Source organism: Phoxinus phoxinus, assembly GCF_949152265.1.
Source record: "Phoxinus phoxinus genome assembly, chromosome: 2".
Classification (NCBI taxonomy): domain Eukaryota; kingdom Metazoa; phylum Chordata; class Actinopteri; order Cypriniformes; family Leuciscidae; genus Phoxinus; species Phoxinus phoxinus.
The window spans coordinates 12,704,322-12,723,613 of NC_136877.1; the positions used below are offsets into that span (position 1 = coordinate 12,704,322).

Below are 19,292 nucleotides of genomic sequence, written 5' to 3' on the forward strand. Positions count from 1 at the left end.
GTACATCTCATTTGGGAAGCATAATAGACAGAGCACAACACGTTACACACTCTGAGAATGGAAGAACAACCGAAGAACAGCCGAGAAGAAGAAGAAGAAGAGGAGTAAGTATGTGTGGTGGAAGGGTACAGAGGTAAAACAGAGGAAGAGGTAGAACAGGCCAAGATTGTGTGTTTCTGAAGAAATAAGGGCCACTATTGTAGATAATGTTCTCAGTCATAACCTTATGGCAGAGGCGGTCGAATGGTGCAGCCGAATGTTTGGAAAACAACCGTGTATGTCCTCAATCATTCAAGCGTTTGTAGACAAAACAGGTGTGTAATCAGACAGTGTTCACATACTGTACTGTATACCATAAACTGTAGACTTACTGTAATGCTATATTACAGCAGTCTACTTGCAATTTACATTATACAGTAAATATACTTGATAGAGACATAATGTAAAACACACACGTACATACAGTATATGTGTGACATAGTCTTTTTCTTTATATCGCAATGACATTGTACAGTCATTTTTTGACAGACCAACAGTGTATCTGTGAATCCTGTCCAGTCTCATCTAGAGTAATGCGTACATGTGTGTCATACAGATATTAAGTGCAGTCTTATGCATTTTCAATCATTGTCATCAAAATCATAGTTTATTTCTGAAAATATTGATAGAGTATATTGACAACCTGACTAAGCATTTTGACATTCTTGTTTGCAAACAATGACACACAAGGACTTGTCATTCTGATGACACTGATATGTTAATTGATTTAGTACTAGTATTTTGAGCAAGTTACAGGCTTTTGATGGTAATCTATTGTGTTTTGTTGTTTGTACAAATTGTTTTGAGAAATGCACTTACTGGTTTGCAAATCTTAAGGTTCAAGAAATGTACTAAAGCGACTGATAAGAACTATACTAGAGGAGTGGAGTTACAGCAAACATTCTCTCTCTCTCTCTCTCTCTCTCTCTCTCTCTCTCTCTCTCTCTCTCTCTATATATATATATATATATATATATACAGGGGCGTAGTTTGTGGGGGAGATAACCCCTACAACCCCCCCCCCCCACACAATATTTATACCATGAAAAAAAAAACCCCGCCAATGTTCAAACCAAATCTACGCCCTTGTATATATATATATATATATATATATATATATAGAGAGAGAGAGAGAGAGAGAGAGAGAGAGAGAGAGAGAGAGAGAGAGAGAGAGAGAGAGAGAGAGAGAGAGAGGGAGGGAGGGAGGGAGGGAGGGAGGGAGGGAGGGAGGGGGAGAGACAGAGCAGTATAGTCATACAAAAGAAAATAAAATGTTTAAAATAATCATGAATCAAGCTGACACATTTACATGTTTGTTTACAGGTTTATTTTGCTCTTACTTGATTTTAAAAGCCATTGGATATCCAACCCTAACCCTAACCCTAACCCTACCCTAGCCCTAGCCCTAGCTCTGCCTCTGACTGCCAGTCTGACTGAGATCTGCTCATGTTGAGATCAGCCGCCCTTCCCCCACAGCACTGATCGCGCGCGCGCCCTTCCCCCACAGCACTGACTCTGATCGCGCGCGCGCCCTCCCCCACTGGGACTGACTGCAGTGACAGAGAGATGAACTAACAGACTGACAGGTATATAGCTTAATCAGAAGTGCTGCTCAAAAGACGACAATCTGTTGTGGCTATGCGTTTTTAAAGCACTTTTACAAGGTCTAGCAGCTTCTTCGCCCTTTAATGTAAAAATACCATTAATTTATTAAAGAAATAAAAAGAAGATAATGCTGTTAAAGTACACATTAAAGTTTAATTTAGTGCCTTGACATAATCCACACCCTTCCCCCATCTTAACTCAAATAAATTCTGAAGTAGTTGTGGGACACGACCTATTTTTTTACAGTCTATGGACACGACACGTGATGAAACGACAAAAACACGTGAAATCAAAATACGTAACTACGTCATTTACGCAAGTGTCGACCGTGCGTGGATGCGTTTTCCCGGGAAATGCACACGTGACAAGACGCGAAACAGACCATAGAACAGACGACAACCCTCCACCACGCAGGAAAGGTGAGATCAAGACTTGTCCTGAAAATGCATGATAAGATAACTAAATACATTGAGAAATATGAAAGTTAATAAGATGTATGTTTATTTTATTGGTTTAATTATTTTTTTTGCTTAGAGTTTTATTTACTTATCGCTTATATTTGAGTTTGCTTCTCATTTGATGATTTGTTGCTATAAGGAAAACAGTTTGTTGTCTAACGTTACTTGTAGGCATTGACCAGTAAATATAATTTTGCTATTATTTTTTATATAATAGTTCTTTAGATTCTACAAATTAACCAAAACAACCGAGTCAGTGATAGTCTACTATGTCATTGTTTTTCTCAGAAGTGTTGTCAAATAGCTAATTTTTTACATCATTATTATTTGATATATTATTGTAATACATTATTCAATTATAAAAAAAAATCAGTGGAATGTTTTTTTATTTATTATTTATTAATTATTTTTATATTGATTGTTTTGCCCAATGACGGTACATAGACATTTTATAGTATTTTTATTGTGTTTCAAGCTCCAAAGCAGACAAAAAGCACATTAAAAATAGTCCCTATGAATCTAGCTGGTTATTGAAAATTTCCCATATGCTGTAGCTCTTAAATCAAATATGAATATACAGTAGATTTATGTCAATTGTGGTCACAGGACACACAAGAACCAATGGTTTTTGGCATCATTGACATTGCCCTTTTTTATCTAAATGCCTGTTGTAGACTGGTCACATGTGATGTCATTGAATAGAGCTCTGTGATATAATATAAAGATATACTTTAGTGTTGAACAGAAAAAAACACAACACAGGTTTGGAACAACATGAGGTTAATTTGGAACAACAATTAATGTAATTGTATGTTAATTATGTATGTTTTTGGGTGAACAAATCCAGTAAGATCAACAAGATTGTTTAAATATGCTTGTTTATTTCATTCACCTTATATTTTTTATAAATTTTTTCCAGTCATTGCAAGAAAGAAAGTCAGCATGCTGGGAAATAAAAGACGTAGAAAACCTCTGCAGGACGCTGAGCACCACATTGCCTGTGAAACCGACAAGCCTGGGCTTCAAGAGCAGTTCATCAGCAAATATAAAGGCAAGTATTTATGACTAAGCAGTTTATTGATCATGTTAATCTACATAACTGAGAATTTAATGTGAGGCGAGTCATATGGTTATTAGGCCAACTAATATCCATGTTTCACAAGTTGAAAAATATTTTTTATTTTTTTTATTGTGCAGTCAAGATTCCTGAATAGAGTTCTGCAGGCATGAGCCCTAAAACAGCAACATTTAAATGTTTGCACTTCCAGTTCTATCAACCTAACGTTAATGTTTACTTGCACATTCTTAACTCGATTGCATAATAAGCAGACAGTTCTTGTGGTCATGTAAATGCAGACTAAGGTCATCATAAACGGCTTAAGCCAATCGACACAGATAGATTTTTACCCCTTATTCCAAATTTGCATGTAAACACCTGCATTCTGTGGCTTATTGAAGTGAGCATGTGTGATGTGTGACAGGAAAGTTTACATACTGTGGATTTAAGCACATCCAGACAGAGCGAGTGTTTTCTTGACCCAAGAAACTCTTAAAATGTGTTCTCATCTCATGCAGAAGGGGTACAGTCAAAATACTGCATCCGATACTGCATGAGAGGAGAATATGTAAGTTTTCCGTTAAAATTCTGGAATACACTTGGCTTTATTTAAAGGACAAGTTCGGTATTTTACACTTAAAGCCCTGTTTACAGATCGTATCTGATGAAATCGAACGGTTAAGATTAAAATTTGGACACATGCTCCTGTCCCAAGAATTTTTGGTTTATTTCGCTTTCCCCCCCCCACCCCCACAATGGCTGTCTATGTGCACTGGAACATTCCTTCCTAAAACACATTAAACTTTCGTTTACAAAGACGTGAAACTCACCGAGTGGTCAGGGGTGTTCACTGATATGCTCACTCAAAAATCGCTGCAAAAGATGCTTTCCAACAGGTTTTATCGTAGTTTTCCTGCTCAACGGAAGAATGGGTGTGATGCGTTTGAAAAAAAATAGGTCCACAGTTTTACAACTAATGGTAAAACACCTGTTAGAAAGCATCTTTTGCAGCGATTTTTGAGTGAGCATATCAGTGAACACCCCTGACCACTCGGTGAGTTTCACGTCTTTGTAAACGAAAGTTTAATGTGTTTTAGGAAGGAATGTTCCAATGCACATAGACAGCCATTGTGGAGGTGGGGGGGGGAGCGAAATAAACCTAAAATTCTCGGGACAGCAGCATGTGTCTTTTAAACTTAACCGTTCTATTTCGTCAGAAACGATCTGAAAACAGGGCTTTAAGTGTAAAATACAGAACTTACCCTTTAACATTACAACTGACATGACATATGGAATACACAGTCAGATACACGAATGTTTAGGTTTTGAGATAATTTACCTGATTTACTTATAAAGTCTTGTGGTTTATGTGGTTATTGGTTTGCATGTAAACCAGGACAGTGCTGCCCTACAAAGGCAAAAGACCTTAACTCGTGTGTGGAACTGAGAAAAATTACTTTAAAGATTTTTAGTTGTCCCGCCAAATTTACATTAATTATAGGTAGGACACTGGAAATCTTGCAATTAGATGTTTTAGTAATGAAAATGATTTACATAAAAAAATCTTGAGCGCAACCTTGACTTTTGACCACTATTTTAAAGTTACTGTACTCTGCCTTTGTATTGTCAGCAACAAGTGAGATGTCATCCAAAAGGCAGTAACTTCCACATTATCAATATTTGGTTGCTGATCACCATTAACAAAATAATTATAGTAACAGCTGTATAAAATCTAGTGATCATGGCATTTAATTTGTATGATTTACAATTACTTATAACCATCTACTTATTACTATCCTGTAGGGGTGTAACGGTACGCAAAAATCACGGTTCGGTACGTACCTCGGTTTTAAAGTCACGATTCGGTTCATTTTCGGTACAGTAAGGGAAAGAAATGCAAAACATTAAACTGCTGGTTGTTTACTATAAACTTTTTTTTAACAATTTGTTTACACTTTTTTAAACACACTTTTTAATAAAATATAACGTTAGGCTAATAAATAAAAAAGATATAAAATAAAAAAAGAATAAGAAATAAAATACTGCTGCAAAGTTCTCCACTAAATAAAATACTCTCAAACCAATATTGGCCATGACGCTAGCTAGCGAGAGGCTGGGCTAAAGCGAGCGTGCCGTGTATGTGGTGATCTTTATTTATGCGATATTTATGTCCGAGCCCGACCCGAGAGTTAAAATCCAATTTTTTTTCTCATGCTAATGACACATGTACGTTTGTTTGTGTGGAAAGCCCGCTTTTAACAGAAAGGCATTCGGAAATGTCCACAGATGAGCGCATTAGCGTTCTTAACACAGGCGCGCTTGCACGTGTTTCGTTGTCACAGCAACATAAACAAATGTCCGCACACAGGAAGACAGATGTTATGGTAATTTTTACATGTATTTGAATCACAAAAACAATTAATCAGATTTAATCAGTGCAACGCGGAGACTTCCGACACTTACTATGTTCGTGTGGAAACTCGGAATTGACGCATGTTCCGCACACAAAACTAGCCTAATTTACGTGAAAGATTGCATTCGGTGCACATGTGCACCGTACCGAAAGTCCTGTACCGAAACGGTCCGGTACGAATACATGTACCGTTACACCCCTACTATCCTGTGCTTTGGTTGCATTCTGATGGCATTATTAATACATTAGACATGACAAAATACCTCCATTGTGGTAAGGAGTATGGTATCGAGTGACATAAGACTTGCTAAGCGCATTCAAAATGATAAAACAGATTGTTGCGCACATTCGACCCGGGGACTGGTTTATAGCGGTGGATCTAAAAGACGCATACACTTCAACGTTGAGATAACCCCTTTATCACAGGCGGTTCCCGAGATTCGTGTTCGAAGGTGTCGCGCTCCTTGTATGTTCATGAAAATTACGAATGCCATTTCCCCTTTGGGACTCAGTGGGGAGTGCGTTCTGGACTACCTCGACGACTAATGCATTTATAGCACAACCTTCTGTGTTCTGCGTCTTTTCAGTGTGTGGTGGTTTCAGCTGTCTGCCCTGTTATTGTGGTGGTGCACTTCGCTCGTCCCGCGGATTTATTCCAGACGCTGTGATTGTAGGTATAACTCGCGTAACAGCTGGTCTGATGTTGTATGCACCAGCACTTGTTGCTTCATTATATTATCACTCCCTGTGACATAGGCTATTAGTCCAGCGTTGGCTCGACGGTGTTCAGGGCGGTGCTAAAGGCGTCTGTGCAGTTTTGGCTCTCTGCCAGCTAAATGCATGAATGTTTTAACCAGGTCCGGTACCCGATCTGGGTGAGGCGGGGCTTTAGTTCTTTGTTGTATTCATCTGCTACGGCATGTGTAATTTTTCTGTCATATCCTTCGCGATCGATATCGCACGTTTGTCAATGGAGTGGGTTTAGACCGTACTAAATGTTCTGACCGCGTTTGTGCAGGACTAAGCTCTGGGGACATCAGAAGCTACAGGGACTGATGGAAGCTGTACCAAGTGCACAGGCTACACTGTAATACAATTTTAATGGACAGTAAAACAAAGGCAGAACACCGTACAATCTGATAGGTGGCATTATTTGATAGAACACCGGCACAGTATCTTCATATTGACGGGCGGCTACACAAAGGCAGAGTACCGTAACTCAATTTGAGCGTTGCAAAACAAAGCCAAAGAGCGGTAACTGGAGTTACGGTGTTCTGCCTTGGTTTCTCGTGGGCTTTTTGAAATTACTGTTAAGACAACCCATTCTTTTTTTTGAAAAAACAATATAATTGACTCAAGATACTTATCCACATGATAAAGGAGGTCTCGATTGTGCCAAAAATAACGAATTTTCGACCACAATTTAAGTCACAGTCCTTTGCCTTTGCACGGCAGAATGGATTATTTCAATAAGGTGTTTTTTGTTTGTTGTTTTTTATCAGCGTATCGGTGTGCAAGTAAACATCACGTTTATTCTACAACATAAAATACATCAGTAATGCTCTCTTGTGTGTTTTTTTTAAAAAGCCTTTACTTGTCTTGTAAAAGACAGTTGCTAACAAGCGTCTAAATGGGAGACAAGTTGTCTGGGACATTAAACACCATCAACTGAACAGATAAACTCATCTAGTCACTTTTACAGCCTCGTTGTGTTTATAATCGCACTCTTGCAAACTATTCTATACAGGTAGATTAAAGGATGTACACGGCACACAATCAGTCAACATGCATTATAAGAATGCAAAAACATTATATATATTACAAAGGGAGATGGATCTTAAAGCTTTAGAGTTCCTGTAGGCACATTTATCAACAACAACAAAAAAACCCTCTATACTTTTATCTAAACTATAGAAGCCAAATAAAACATCCATATACCACAAAGAAAACTATCCGAAAGAGATACAAATAATAAACAAACATAATTGTTTTTTAAATTAATGCAACAGAGACACATTCTAGATGAGTTGTTGAACCTTCATCATAAGGAAGTTGAAGTTTTGCAACTGTGGTGTAGTTTATAGACTAACTTTAGCTTATTTTCTGCAAATCCTATAAGGTTTTTGTGGAGGGAACCAGGGGAGGTGAACTACCCGGTTGGTCTGCAAAAATACGTCATCACTTCAGCACTCTGTTCTAAACAATATATAGCCATGATAATATTGATTGTCTAAAAAAAATTGATTACATTTTAACTGTATACTTTTAAGACTTAAAAGTATAATGTAAAGTAAAAAAAGCAAAGCATGCTTCGAGATTAGCCTGGCTATTGACTATTTTCCTTCAGTAATTTCCCTTTTACATCATATAATGTACATAATATGGTTGAGAACTTTTAGTAATAATCAAAATAATAGTTGACATTAAAGAAACTGAAGCTATTTCTCCTCTTTAGGTCGTGGAGTTTTCACCGCTGGAGCTTTCTTCAGAGGTGATTTTGTTCTTGAATACAGAGGTGAACTTCTGAGTTCACAGGAGAGTCTTGACCGAACTGAACACTACACTGAAGCTGAGAACACGTTCCTGTTTGATTTTCAGTGGCATGGCAAAAATTGGTGGTGAGTATAGAACTGTTGGATTGATGTAGTAGGGATGCTAAAATATCTGGAACTGTAAAATACTTAGTTCATGCCTGTAGTTCTGTTCGCTTGGTTCGCTTGGTCCGTGTACGCTTAATGTTCAGATTGGCATTTCTATCGTCAAACATGTTATGCTTGACCAGTCTGTCCTTTTAGGGTCACATCTTCCTGTTTTTGGTTGTTTACATGTCTCTGGTCCATGTTACGTTAATATTTCATTCGAACTGCACCAGAGTTCGTTTGGAAGCCAACTGAGACCCATTTTTTCAGCGTCTCGGTCAGTTTGTTTGGTGGCACCAGGGTTCAGATTAGGGCTGAACGATACATCGAATTTTCATCGTCATCGCGATATGAACTCCGGCGATGAACACATCGCAACAGACAGCCTGACACGATGAATAATGCCTGGTTCAGATTAGCACTAACTTACACGTTTTTGACTCCTAAAATCTTGTCGTGGACAAGAAACATGACAGACAACACGTTGCTTTCCGACCAGTCATCGCGTGCCGTCACACACACACATTCACTCGCAAACATTCACTCGCACGCACAGACACACAAACACACACTCACTGTCCCTCGCTCACTCACTCGCTCACTCACGCACGCACGCACACACACACACACACACACATACGCTCACACGCTCACTGGCGTACACACACACTCACTGTTGCACTCACTCACGTCTCGCCTCGCTCACATATTCAACCCGTCGTGGAGGACCGTTAAAGAATTAAACATGCTATAGTCTTTCTGTCATGAAGCATCGCAGACGCGACGTAGGTTGTCGCCCACTGTGACACACTATACGAGATGAAACGATCGAATCTTGCGTCCCGACGCCCGTTGTCGTTATTACGAATCACCACGACACCCATACGTCAAACGGATCGTGCCAAAATCGTGTAGCCTATTCTGAACCAGGCAGGTAATAAATGTTTGACCTATCACGCAAAGAACCTATTAAAGCACTAAGACATGGGAACAGTATAGTTAACAATCACATTTATCGCAAGTCATATCGTTATCGCAATATTAAACAATGTTATCGCACATCGCAGCTTTTCCTCATATCGTGCAGCCCTAGTTCAGATGGCAGCGTTCACACTTATTCAAATGAACAGCACTAACGGTCTAAACAAACATGCCAGGTGTGAACACACCCTAATACTTAAAATTCACCATGAACTGACACGAAGAGTACTGAGTGCAGTTTCCTTGAGTCATCAATATTTGTTTTTCCTGTATTCCCAAAAGAGAACAAAATGGTAAATTTTAGATGCGTTTATCTGAGAACTGAGAGGATGCTGCAGTGAACTATCATATAGATCAGTGGTTCTCAGATAGCCTGACTACGTCAGACTTCCTACTTCCGCTAATTTCATTTCGCTCCTGTATTCAGTCTGAGATAGCGGCCTATCTTTCAGTTTTCCACCGGCCTTCGGACGGCCGGGCCAATCAACGAACAGAGGGCGGGCTGAGAGCCGTGACGTAGACGCTAAGCGCCGAGTTTTACATGGTAGGTTAGAGAAATCGAAAACCGAAACGAGACACGGGATGCAATTCGCTCTGTTATGGAGAACCAGTGCCGCCGCTCCCACCACGCGCTGTGCGTAGGGAACCAAGAGCGGAGGAGGCACCAAAAAAATAGTGTTTCCGGGAGTCTCCCGCATATTGATAGCGGCTCACTGACGCCCGCGAATTAGTTAAAATCTCCGGAATCTAGAGCGATCGCGCCCGCGAGACAGAGACTGTGCTCCAAACCGCGTAGCGCGTGCACGGCAGAGAGGGAGAGAGAGCAAGAGAGGCGCGTGTGCCTCATGAAGCTTCTCGGGGTAGAGCGCATCATAAAGGAATTATGCTTAGGGCACCGAAATGGCTAGCAGCGGCACTGGCTGAGTTTAAAAGATATAATCCTAAATTTGAGAGTTGGCTACAAATATTTTCTTGTTTCACTCTGTCAAAAATAAGTTTAGAGGCCGTGATTGTACCGTGGATGCGTAGATTAACGACGCCTAATCTGCAAAAGTCGTTTACAGCCATGTTCACTCCGGTATTTCGCTCGCATCATCATGTGTTTACAGCAGGTTTACAGTGTAAGTTCGATCTTAGATTTGAGTTCGATGCATGATGTCTGTGGTTCAATGCGGCTGTACAGGCGCATAACATACGTCCTAACTAAACTTATCTGATTGGCTTACGGGTAACCAATGATTTTAAACTTCAGACAAGCGCCCCCTAGCGAGAGAGAAAACACTTCTCTATTATGCCATTCCAGACTCTGTCTACGAAGCAAAGTGAAGTAGCTGAGTCTGGTATTACCAGGCTAGTTCTCAGACCCTCCTCTCTGCACATTCTGTATGTCTCCTTCACCTGACATACTCAGTTGAGTTAATAGAGCCGTGTTCTGATGATGACTGATCATCTGAATAAGGTGAATTTAAACACGAGTACTTGTATTAAAACACATACAACATATACAGAGCGGTGGGTTTCCAGGACTGGAGCTCAGAACCAGTTATAAAAATGTGTATAATACATATATATATAAAAATGTCTAGCATACTAAGATTACAAGTCTTGAGTGGAAATGTTATGTCTTTGTAGCATGGATGCATCTAAAGAAGACACGTCCTTGGGAAGACTTGTCAACGATGAGACCAGAAATCCTACTTGCAAAATGAGAACCGTTGAAGTGAGCAGAAAACCTCACCTTTGTCTCTTTGCTGTACGAGACATTCTACCAGGGGAGGAAATCACTTACAATTATGGAGACTCAGATTGGCCATGGCGAATCAAGGTACTATCAAGAAAATGCTAAAGAGATTGATCAGTAATCAGTAAATTCATGATAATCTTTTACTCTCATTCTGATTAGTTACCATGTGATTGTGGTCTCATATTTCTCAAGCCTTTAAATCAAGCATCAGCAGAATCCACTGATAAAAAGCCAGCCAGCAGTTTGGGCCCGCAGAAATCGGTAAGTCCACTTCAAAACATCTGTATCATTATATTATTATTATATCATTATATTATTGACTCTTTTAGCATAGAGTTGTGTGTGAAAGGAATGATGGATAAATTGTAGGACAGCTAGAGGAATGAATGTGAACAAAGTTTTTCTGTCCTTTACAAATATCCTGAATTTGATATACACTGCTTTCTTTTCTGATATCCAGCCCCATTGTGCAGCTTCTGATTCCTCTCCTGAATTGGACATGGTGAACAGCAATGGTCCACATGAGCAGTCAGTCAAAGCAAGAACATCAAGGAATAAAATGGTAACCATGTCATACATGAAGCAACTATCTACTGATGTTTACTGCCAGCTAGTTAAAAGTGCAGTAAGTGATTTCTGAGAAACACTGTTGATATTTGAAATCGACACTCAAACACACTCCTCCCTTCATTGCTCTGCCCCCAAAATAATGAACACGCAACACAGGCAGCCACTGACTGCTCAGGTGTTCAACTAGAAAAGATCTTTATCACTGGGAAACCATAGGATGCATTTACAGGTTTGGTTTTAGTTGATTGTAGGTGCATATCCACTTCATCCAGCACACGTGTGTAATAGTAGTCGGAAGTTCGGATCATTTTACTGACTCGGATATTTGAATCTCGTTCATCAAAATGAACAAATAATTTTTCGAGTCATTTCGTTCATTTCAGCAGAATGTATTTAAAATGTAAAATGTTAGCCAAATTCCCCAAACACATCAAATGTTGATTGCATTTAGAATAAGAAAAAAATTGCAAAAGGATAAATTATGAGAAACAGAAACAATTAATTAATCTGGGTCTTCAGGGTATGCTGTCTGTTAGTTTACCTCACCTTCCGAAGCCGTTCGTTCTGGACTCCAGGACACTGGAGTTACACCTCTACTCTTTACCAGAAGTGCAGTGGGATTTTTAATGACCACAGAGAGTCAGGACCTCGGTTTAACGTCTCATCCGAAGGATGCTATGGAGTAAAATGTAGCGCCTTACTACCAACCTCTGCTAGTTAAAGGAGTAGTTAACTTCAGGATTAAAAAGTTCCTGATAATTTACTCACCCTCACATCATCCAAGATGTTCATGTCTTTCTTTCTTTAATGGAATATAAATAACTGTTTTTGAGGAAAACATTCCAGGAGAAGAGGAGATTTTTCTCCATATAGTGAATTCAATGGGGTCCGACAGTTTAAGGTCCAAATGTGAGTTTCAATGCAGCGATAAGAATAAGAAAAGTAATTCCTTACTCCTGAGGAATAAGAGTCTTATCTAGACAAACTAGCCGCCATAACAAAATAAACATTTATATACTTTTAAACCACAAATGCTCGTCTTGCACTAGCTCTGCGATGCGCCACACATTACTTCATCAGGTTGAAAGGTCATGCGTGTTCCAGTTCAAAAAGGTAGGATAGGCCGAAAAACTCTCCTCCATCTTCAAAATCGTCTGAAATGCCGTTTGTCTTAGTCTTTGCACGTTCTCTTTGTAAACACTAGGTTGGTACTTTCGCCTGCCTTCCGCGTGACCTTTTATCGTGATTACGTAATGTGTGGGGCATCAGAGCTAGTGCAAGACGGGCATTTGTGGTATATAAATGTTTATTTTGTTATAAAATGGCAAATGGTTTGTCTAGATAAGTCTCTTATTCCTTGGCTGGATCGTGTTGAGACTTTGAAGCTGCACTGAAACTCACATCTGGACCTTCGACCCGGTGGACCATTGAAGTCACTATATGGAGAAAAATCCTGGAATGTTTTCCTCAAAAAACTTCATTTCTTTTCCACTAAAGAAAGACATGGACATCTTGGATGGTGTGAGGGTGAGTAAATTATCAGGAAATTTTAATTCTGAAGTGAACTAATCCTTTAACTAGTTATTGGTTTACAGTTTTAATGTATGAACCAATGTAACTATTAACGTGACTATTGTCACAATTTGTATGTAAAGTTTGTATAAATGTTTGTTTTTTAAGAGTTTTATTATCTTATTAACGATCTTTGCTTTGAAATGTGCAAAACATGTTTCTTTATTTTTTTTGTTCACCCCTACAGTGTTTTTTCTTATCTTATATGGCTGCTACAGTTTTCAATATTGTTAATGTACATTTTATTCTTGTTTAAGCTAAATAGCTCTTTATATATCTGCAGAAGCGGTTTCAATCAAGACAGTCATCCTCAGTCGCATCCACATCTGATGCACCCTCTTCATCGGCACCCTGTGCTTTGTCCACTTGTATAGTGGCCTCATCTACCTCATGCCATCCTGCCCTGTCCTCATCACAGTCACCACCTCCTGCTCCACCCACGTCACCATCATCCTCGCCTGCGCAGCCCTCATCGCCTTCTCCTGCGCCACCCACGTCACCATCATCCTCGCCTGCGCAGCCCTCATCGCCTTCTCCTGCGCCACCCACGTCACCATCATCCTCGCCTGCGCAGCCCTCATCGCCTTCTCCTGCGCCACCCACGTCACCAACAGCCTCGCCTGCGCAGCCCTCATCGCCTTCTCCTGCGCCACCCACGTCACCAACAGCCTCGCCTGCGCAGCCCTCATCGCCTTCTCCTGCGCCACCCACGTCACCAACAGCCTCGCCTGCGCAGCCCTCATCGCCTTCTCCTGCGCCACCCACGTCACCAACAGCCTCGCCTGCGCAGCCCTCACCGCCTTCTCCTGCGCCACCCACGTCACCAACAGCCTCGCCTGCGCAGCCCTCACCGCCTTCTCCTGCGCCACCCACGTCACCAACAGCCTCGCCTGCGCAGCCCTCATCGCCTTCTCCTGCGCCACCCACGTCACCAACAGCCTCGCCTGCGCAGCCCTCATCGCCTTCTCCTGCGCCACCCACGTCACCAACAGCCTCGCCTGCGCAGCCCTCATCGCCTTCTCCTGCGCCACCCACGTCACCAACAGCCTCGCCTGCGCAGCCCTCATCGCCTTCTCCTGCGCCACCCACGTCACCAACAGCCTCGCCTGCGCAGCCCTCATCGCCTTCTCCTGCGCCACCCACGTCACCAACAGCCTCGCCTGCGCAGCCCTCATCGCCTTCTCCTGCGCCACCCACATCACCAACAGCCTCGCCTGCGCAGCCCTCATCGCCTTCTCCTGCACTGCCTTCATCATCCTCATCCTCGCCTGCTCCCCCCGTATCTTCACCTTGTGCTGCATCAACACCTGTGGTTCACTCATCACAGGTGTCTGGGACACTCTCATTAAGGGAGGTGGGTAGATTCATTTGCTGAATTATTGGGATGGTCGGGGTGTATTGCACTGGTAGAACTAACAATAGATTATATGAAATTGTATATTATTTATATTTGTTTGTATTTCTCCTTTTTCCAGATATCCTCTTTAAGGCCATCAAGAAAAAGACAGGTAATTATGACTTTGCTATCTGCAATATGATGAAATGTAATGTTACAGGAACCACTGTCATGAGTAAGTGTTAAATTCTCTCATTCAGTGTTCAGGAAGTGCCGACTGTGAAACAGATTACAGCGATGTCACAGACTACAGCGATGTTGACTACATACCAAAAATCAGCTCAGATGAATCGGATGGTAGTTCTTCTGGACATGACATGGTCAAAAGTGCTTTGATACATCCAACATCTCCCAACGAGGCAGGTAGTTCATCTGATCAATCTATGACAGTACCATCACCAAAAAAGATGAAATGCCAATCTAAAGAGACAAACACCTTATCTGGTGATAAAACTTTTATTCAGTCAATGCCATCACCAAAGCAGGAACGCAAGACATACAACAAGAAGCAGTATTGCCTTTATTGCTCTAAGCCATATTCAAAAATGGCAAGACACCTTGAATTTGTCCATCGCAACGAAGTGGGGGTTGTAAAGGCAGTAGCATTTCCAAAACATTCCAAAGAAAGACGAGTCCAGTTAAACCTCCTTAGAAAAAGGGGCAACTTTGCCCACAACACAGATGTGGTGAGACAAGGACATGGGGAGATGATTGCCTGCTACCGTCCAAAATATAGACAAAGAGCCAAAGAATTCATTCACTGCATTTACTGCCAAGGGCTTTATAACAAGCGTAGCCTTTGGAAACATATCAAAAACTGTCCCCTGAAACCTAAAGATGATGATGCCAAGGGCAGGAAAAGAGTTCGATCTCTGTGTGCTCTAAACACACCAGTCGGCTTAGAAGTGAGCAAAGGTTTCAAGAAAATACTGTCCTTTATGAACTATGATGAAGTTTCGCGTGTAGTTCATACTGACAGATGCATCATGCAGCTGGGGGAGCACATGTTCAACAGGATGGGGTCTGATGTGACCAAACATGACTACATCAGACAGAAGATGAGAGAAGTAGGCAGACTTCTTCTTGAAGCAAGGAAGATTACCCCACTGAGAACAATGGTAGACTTCTTCATACCAGCAAACTTCAAACATGTCATAGCAGCTGTTAAAGTTGTGTCTGGCTTCGATGAAGAGAAAAACACCTACCGCATTCCTTCTTTAGCTCTCAAACTTGGGCATTCTTTAAACAAGATCTCTAGTATTGTTGAGAGCAATGCCATGATGTATGGAGATCATGAGCGTGCTGAGTGTGCCCGAGACTTCAGGAAAATACACCAGGCAAGGTGGAATGAGTACATTTCTGCTGGTGCTATAACTACATTGAAAGAAGCCAAGTGGAACACACCACAGATCATTCCTTTCACTCAGGATGTCAGAGTCCTGCACACACATCTTGAAAAGAAACACAATGGGCTCCTAAGTAAGCTCAGATCTTGCCCTTCTGCTGACAGCTACACTGCTCTAGCCAAGGTCACGCTGTCTCAGGTCATCCTGTTCAACCGAAGGAGAGAAGGTGAAGTATCCCGGATGCTTTTGTCAGCTTTTAAAAGCAGGGACACTTCTGAGCTACACGAAGACATTGCCATCTGTCTGTCTGAGTTTGAGAGGAAGCTGTGTCTCCACTTCACAAGAGTTGAGATCCGTGGTAAACGAGGGAGAAAGGTTCCTGTGCTCCTCAAGCCTTCCATGGTTTCTGCCATGGAGCTGCTCGTTGAAACGCGTGAGCTTTGTGGTGTTCCAGCAGAGAATCCCTTTATGTTTGGCAGATGTGGAGCATTGTCGGCCTACAGAGGAGGAGAGTGCATCAACAAAGCTGCTTGCGAATGTGGCATAAAGAACCCTGAAGCACTGTCATCAACTAGGCTCAGGAAACACATAGCAACCATGTCTAAAATTCTTAATCTTGATGAGAATGAAGCAGACCAACTGGCTGATTTCCTTGGTCACGATATCAGAATCCACAGACAGTATTACCGGTTACCAGAGGGAACACTGCAGCTGGCAAAAATGAGTAAAGTCCTAATGGCCATGGAGAAAGGAACACTGTCTGACTACAAAGGAAAGAAACTTGATGACATTGAAATCGACCCAAATGGTTGAGTATACTTGGACTGTCTGTGTGTATTTGTGCTGTACATATTTGCTAAATTATGTATATAATTATGTCACAGATGCTAAGTATAAGCAATAAAGTGTTATTTTTTTTGTCAATTAGAGCAACTTGAGGCCCAAGGTGATTCCATGTCAAGTGATGAGGAGGATTACAGTGACCTATCTCAGACAACAGCACCAGCAGAGACTGATCAACCTGTTCAATCTGATCAATCTGTTTCACAGGAGGATCAATGTAAGAAAAATCTCTATATTGCACAAACAACAATAATCAAATAAACATGAATTATCTCCATGCAGCAATATCCAGCCAAAAGAAAAAAATCTACACATTAAGACACAGTCTTGATTTGGTCTTTACTTACTGATTTAGTTGTAATGAGAATTTACTTTTTAATTATTTCATAGGTTCTTCAAACGCTCCAAAAAAGAAATGGGAGGACAGTGAGGTAAAAGCAGTAGAGAGACACATGATGAAGTTCATCAAGACATGCAAAGTTCCTGGTAAGCAAGACTGTGAAAGATGCATTCACGCAGAGCCAGAAGCTTTGAAGCAGCGAACATGGACTGGTGTGAAAAATTATGTGCGGAACAGGATCACGACTCTTAAAAGAAAGGGTGGTTTGTAGGGAGGCACAAACACCAACACTTTGCACATTATGCTTTTTTTGTAAGAAATAGAGCTAAAGTGTAGAAATATTTTGAGGATAGAATGAAACCGAATTAGAAGTGAAAAGTTGGAGTATAAGAAGGCTAATGAAGGAGAGGATAGTAAGATAGTTAATTTTCATTATTCAGTTTTTTTTGTTCAGTTACAATGAAGTTGGATGAAACGTCATGTTAAACTTTGTGATATTTCTGTCATAGAGGGATGGGAGAATGTAAAGATAAAACAACTGGGAAGAGTGATTAGGTGTGTTGGACATCGGCTGCTGGATGTAACGGATCGGTGAGTTGCCGTGTGCAGGCGAGAGGAGCTGAAAACTGAGACGTGAGTCGGACACTTTCTGCTTTCCGTAGTGACGCAGAGCCAGAAGCTTTGAAGCAGCGAACATGGACTGGTGTGAAAAATTATGTGCGGAACAGGATCACGACTCTTAAAAGTAAGGGTGGTATGTAGGGAGGCACAAACACTTCAACACTTTGCACATTATGCTCTTTCTGTAAGAAATGGAGCTAAATTAAAAGAAATTAGGATAGGGTGTAGAAATTAAAATTGAGACGCTCATGCGGTGATTGCATACTTTACCACAGCTGAAGTGGAATAAATGCATTATTTTCCAAATACAGATATTTCATAGACATTTTCATACATTTATTGCTTAATACAGCGTCTGTTTGTACAAGAATAAAGTTCAACATAAGCCTAAATACCAATGAAGTGGGGTCTACATTGTATCAGTTTTATTTTGATAAGCATGACACAATATAACATTGCGACTACATGAAAAGCTTTCACTGTAATAAAAATAACAGTGGAACTGTGGTGACAGCATTAGTGGAACTGAAGGTGTGAGAATAAACACGTGATCGTTGCCATGCGGTGGATTCGGCCAATTGTGGATCGTGCATGATCAGCGGCTGACTTGAGTTGACTTGCATGCCGGTTAGAACTTGTGTCCGACTTCAGACAGTGACGCCCCGTGACTGTGACGTATGGCTTCAGTCTCGTGAGAGCGATTGGAGAGCAGGACTCAGCCAGTGCAATTTCTCCAGAGCAACTCACGAGGTCTGATGACGACACAACTGATCCACGATTGGCCGAATCCACCGCATGGCAACGATCAACGATCTCAAACCTTCAGTTCCACTAATGCTCACAAATCGTTTTTTTATAACTGAAAGCTTTTCATGTAGTCGCAATGTTATATTGTGTCATGTTTATCAAAATAAAACTGATACAATGTAGACCCCACTTCATTGGTATTTAGGCTTATGTTGAACTTTATTCTTGTACAAACAGACGCTGTATTAAGCAATAAATGTATGAAAATGTCTCTGAAATATCTGTGTATTTGGAAAATAATGCATTTATTCCACTTCAGCTGTGGTAAAGTATGCAATCACAGCGCGAGCGTCACTACGGAAAGCAGCGACTTTAAGTTTCAGTTTTCAGCTCCTCTCGCCTGCACGCGGCAACTCACCGATCCGTTACATCCAGCAGCCGATGTCCAACACACCTAATATAAAGGATGAAAAGAGGGAGTGAAGGTAAAGAGAATAAAAAGGGTAGGAGTGAAGGTAAAGAGGATGGAAAGAGGGAGGAGTGAAGGTAAAGAGGATGGAAAGAGGGAGGAGTGAAGGTAAAGAGGATGGAAAGAGGGAGGAGTGAAGGTAAAGAGCATGAAAAGAGGGAGGAGTGAAGGTAAAGAGGATGGAAAGAGGGAGGAGTGAAGGTAAAGAGGATGGAAAGGGGTGAAGGTAAAGAGAATAAAAAGGGTAGGAGTGAAGGTAAAGAGGATGGAAAGGGGTGAAGGTAAAGAGAATAAAAAGGGTAGGAGTGAAGGTAAAGATGATGGAAAGAGGGAGGAGTGAAGGTAAAGAGAATAAAAAGGGTAGGAGTGAAGGTAAAGAGGATGGAAAGAGGGAGGAGTGAAGGTAAAGAGGATGGAAAGAGGGAGGAGTGAAGGTAAAGAGCATGAAAAGA

At 41.1% G+C, this 19,292-nt stretch overlaps 1 protein-coding gene across 1 annotated transcript; it reads left to right on the forward strand.

Moving 5' to 3' along the window:
• The first annotated feature begins 1,575 nt into the window (after nt 1-1,575).
• Nucleotides 1,576-17,930, forward strand: LOC306992332 (uncharacterized protein). Its single transcript, XM_079601074.1, has 11 exons — nt 1,576-1,625; nt 1,891-2,063; nt 3,022-3,153; nt 8,028-8,190; nt 10,825-11,017; nt 11,129-11,197; nt 11,397-11,498; nt 14,554-14,586; nt 14,675-16,628; nt 16,749-16,880; nt 17,054-17,930. The coding sequence occupies exons 2-11, from the start codon at nt 1,910-1,912 to the stop codon at nt 17,272-17,274; spliced, it is 3,153 nt and encodes a 1,050-aa protein (XP_079457200.1). The 5' UTR covers nt 1,576-1,625; nt 1,891-1,909; the 3' UTR covers nt 17,275-17,930.
• Nucleotides 17,931-19,292: the final 1,362 nt, after the last annotated feature.

Bases quoted from the DNA above. Each gene is read 5' to 3' on its own strand.
- LOC306992332 (XM_079601074.1), top strand. From the start codon at position 1,910: ATGAAACGACAAAAACACGTGAAATCAAAATACGTAACTACGTCATTT. The intron at 11,499-14,553 runs GTAACCATGTCA...TCCTTTTTCCAG, and splicing joins GAACATCAAGGAATAAAATG to ATATCCTCTTTAAGGCCATC. The intron at 16,881-17,053 runs GTAAGAAAAATC...ATTATTTCATAG, and splicing joins TGTTTCACAGGAGGATCAAT to GTTCTTCAAACGCTCCAAAA.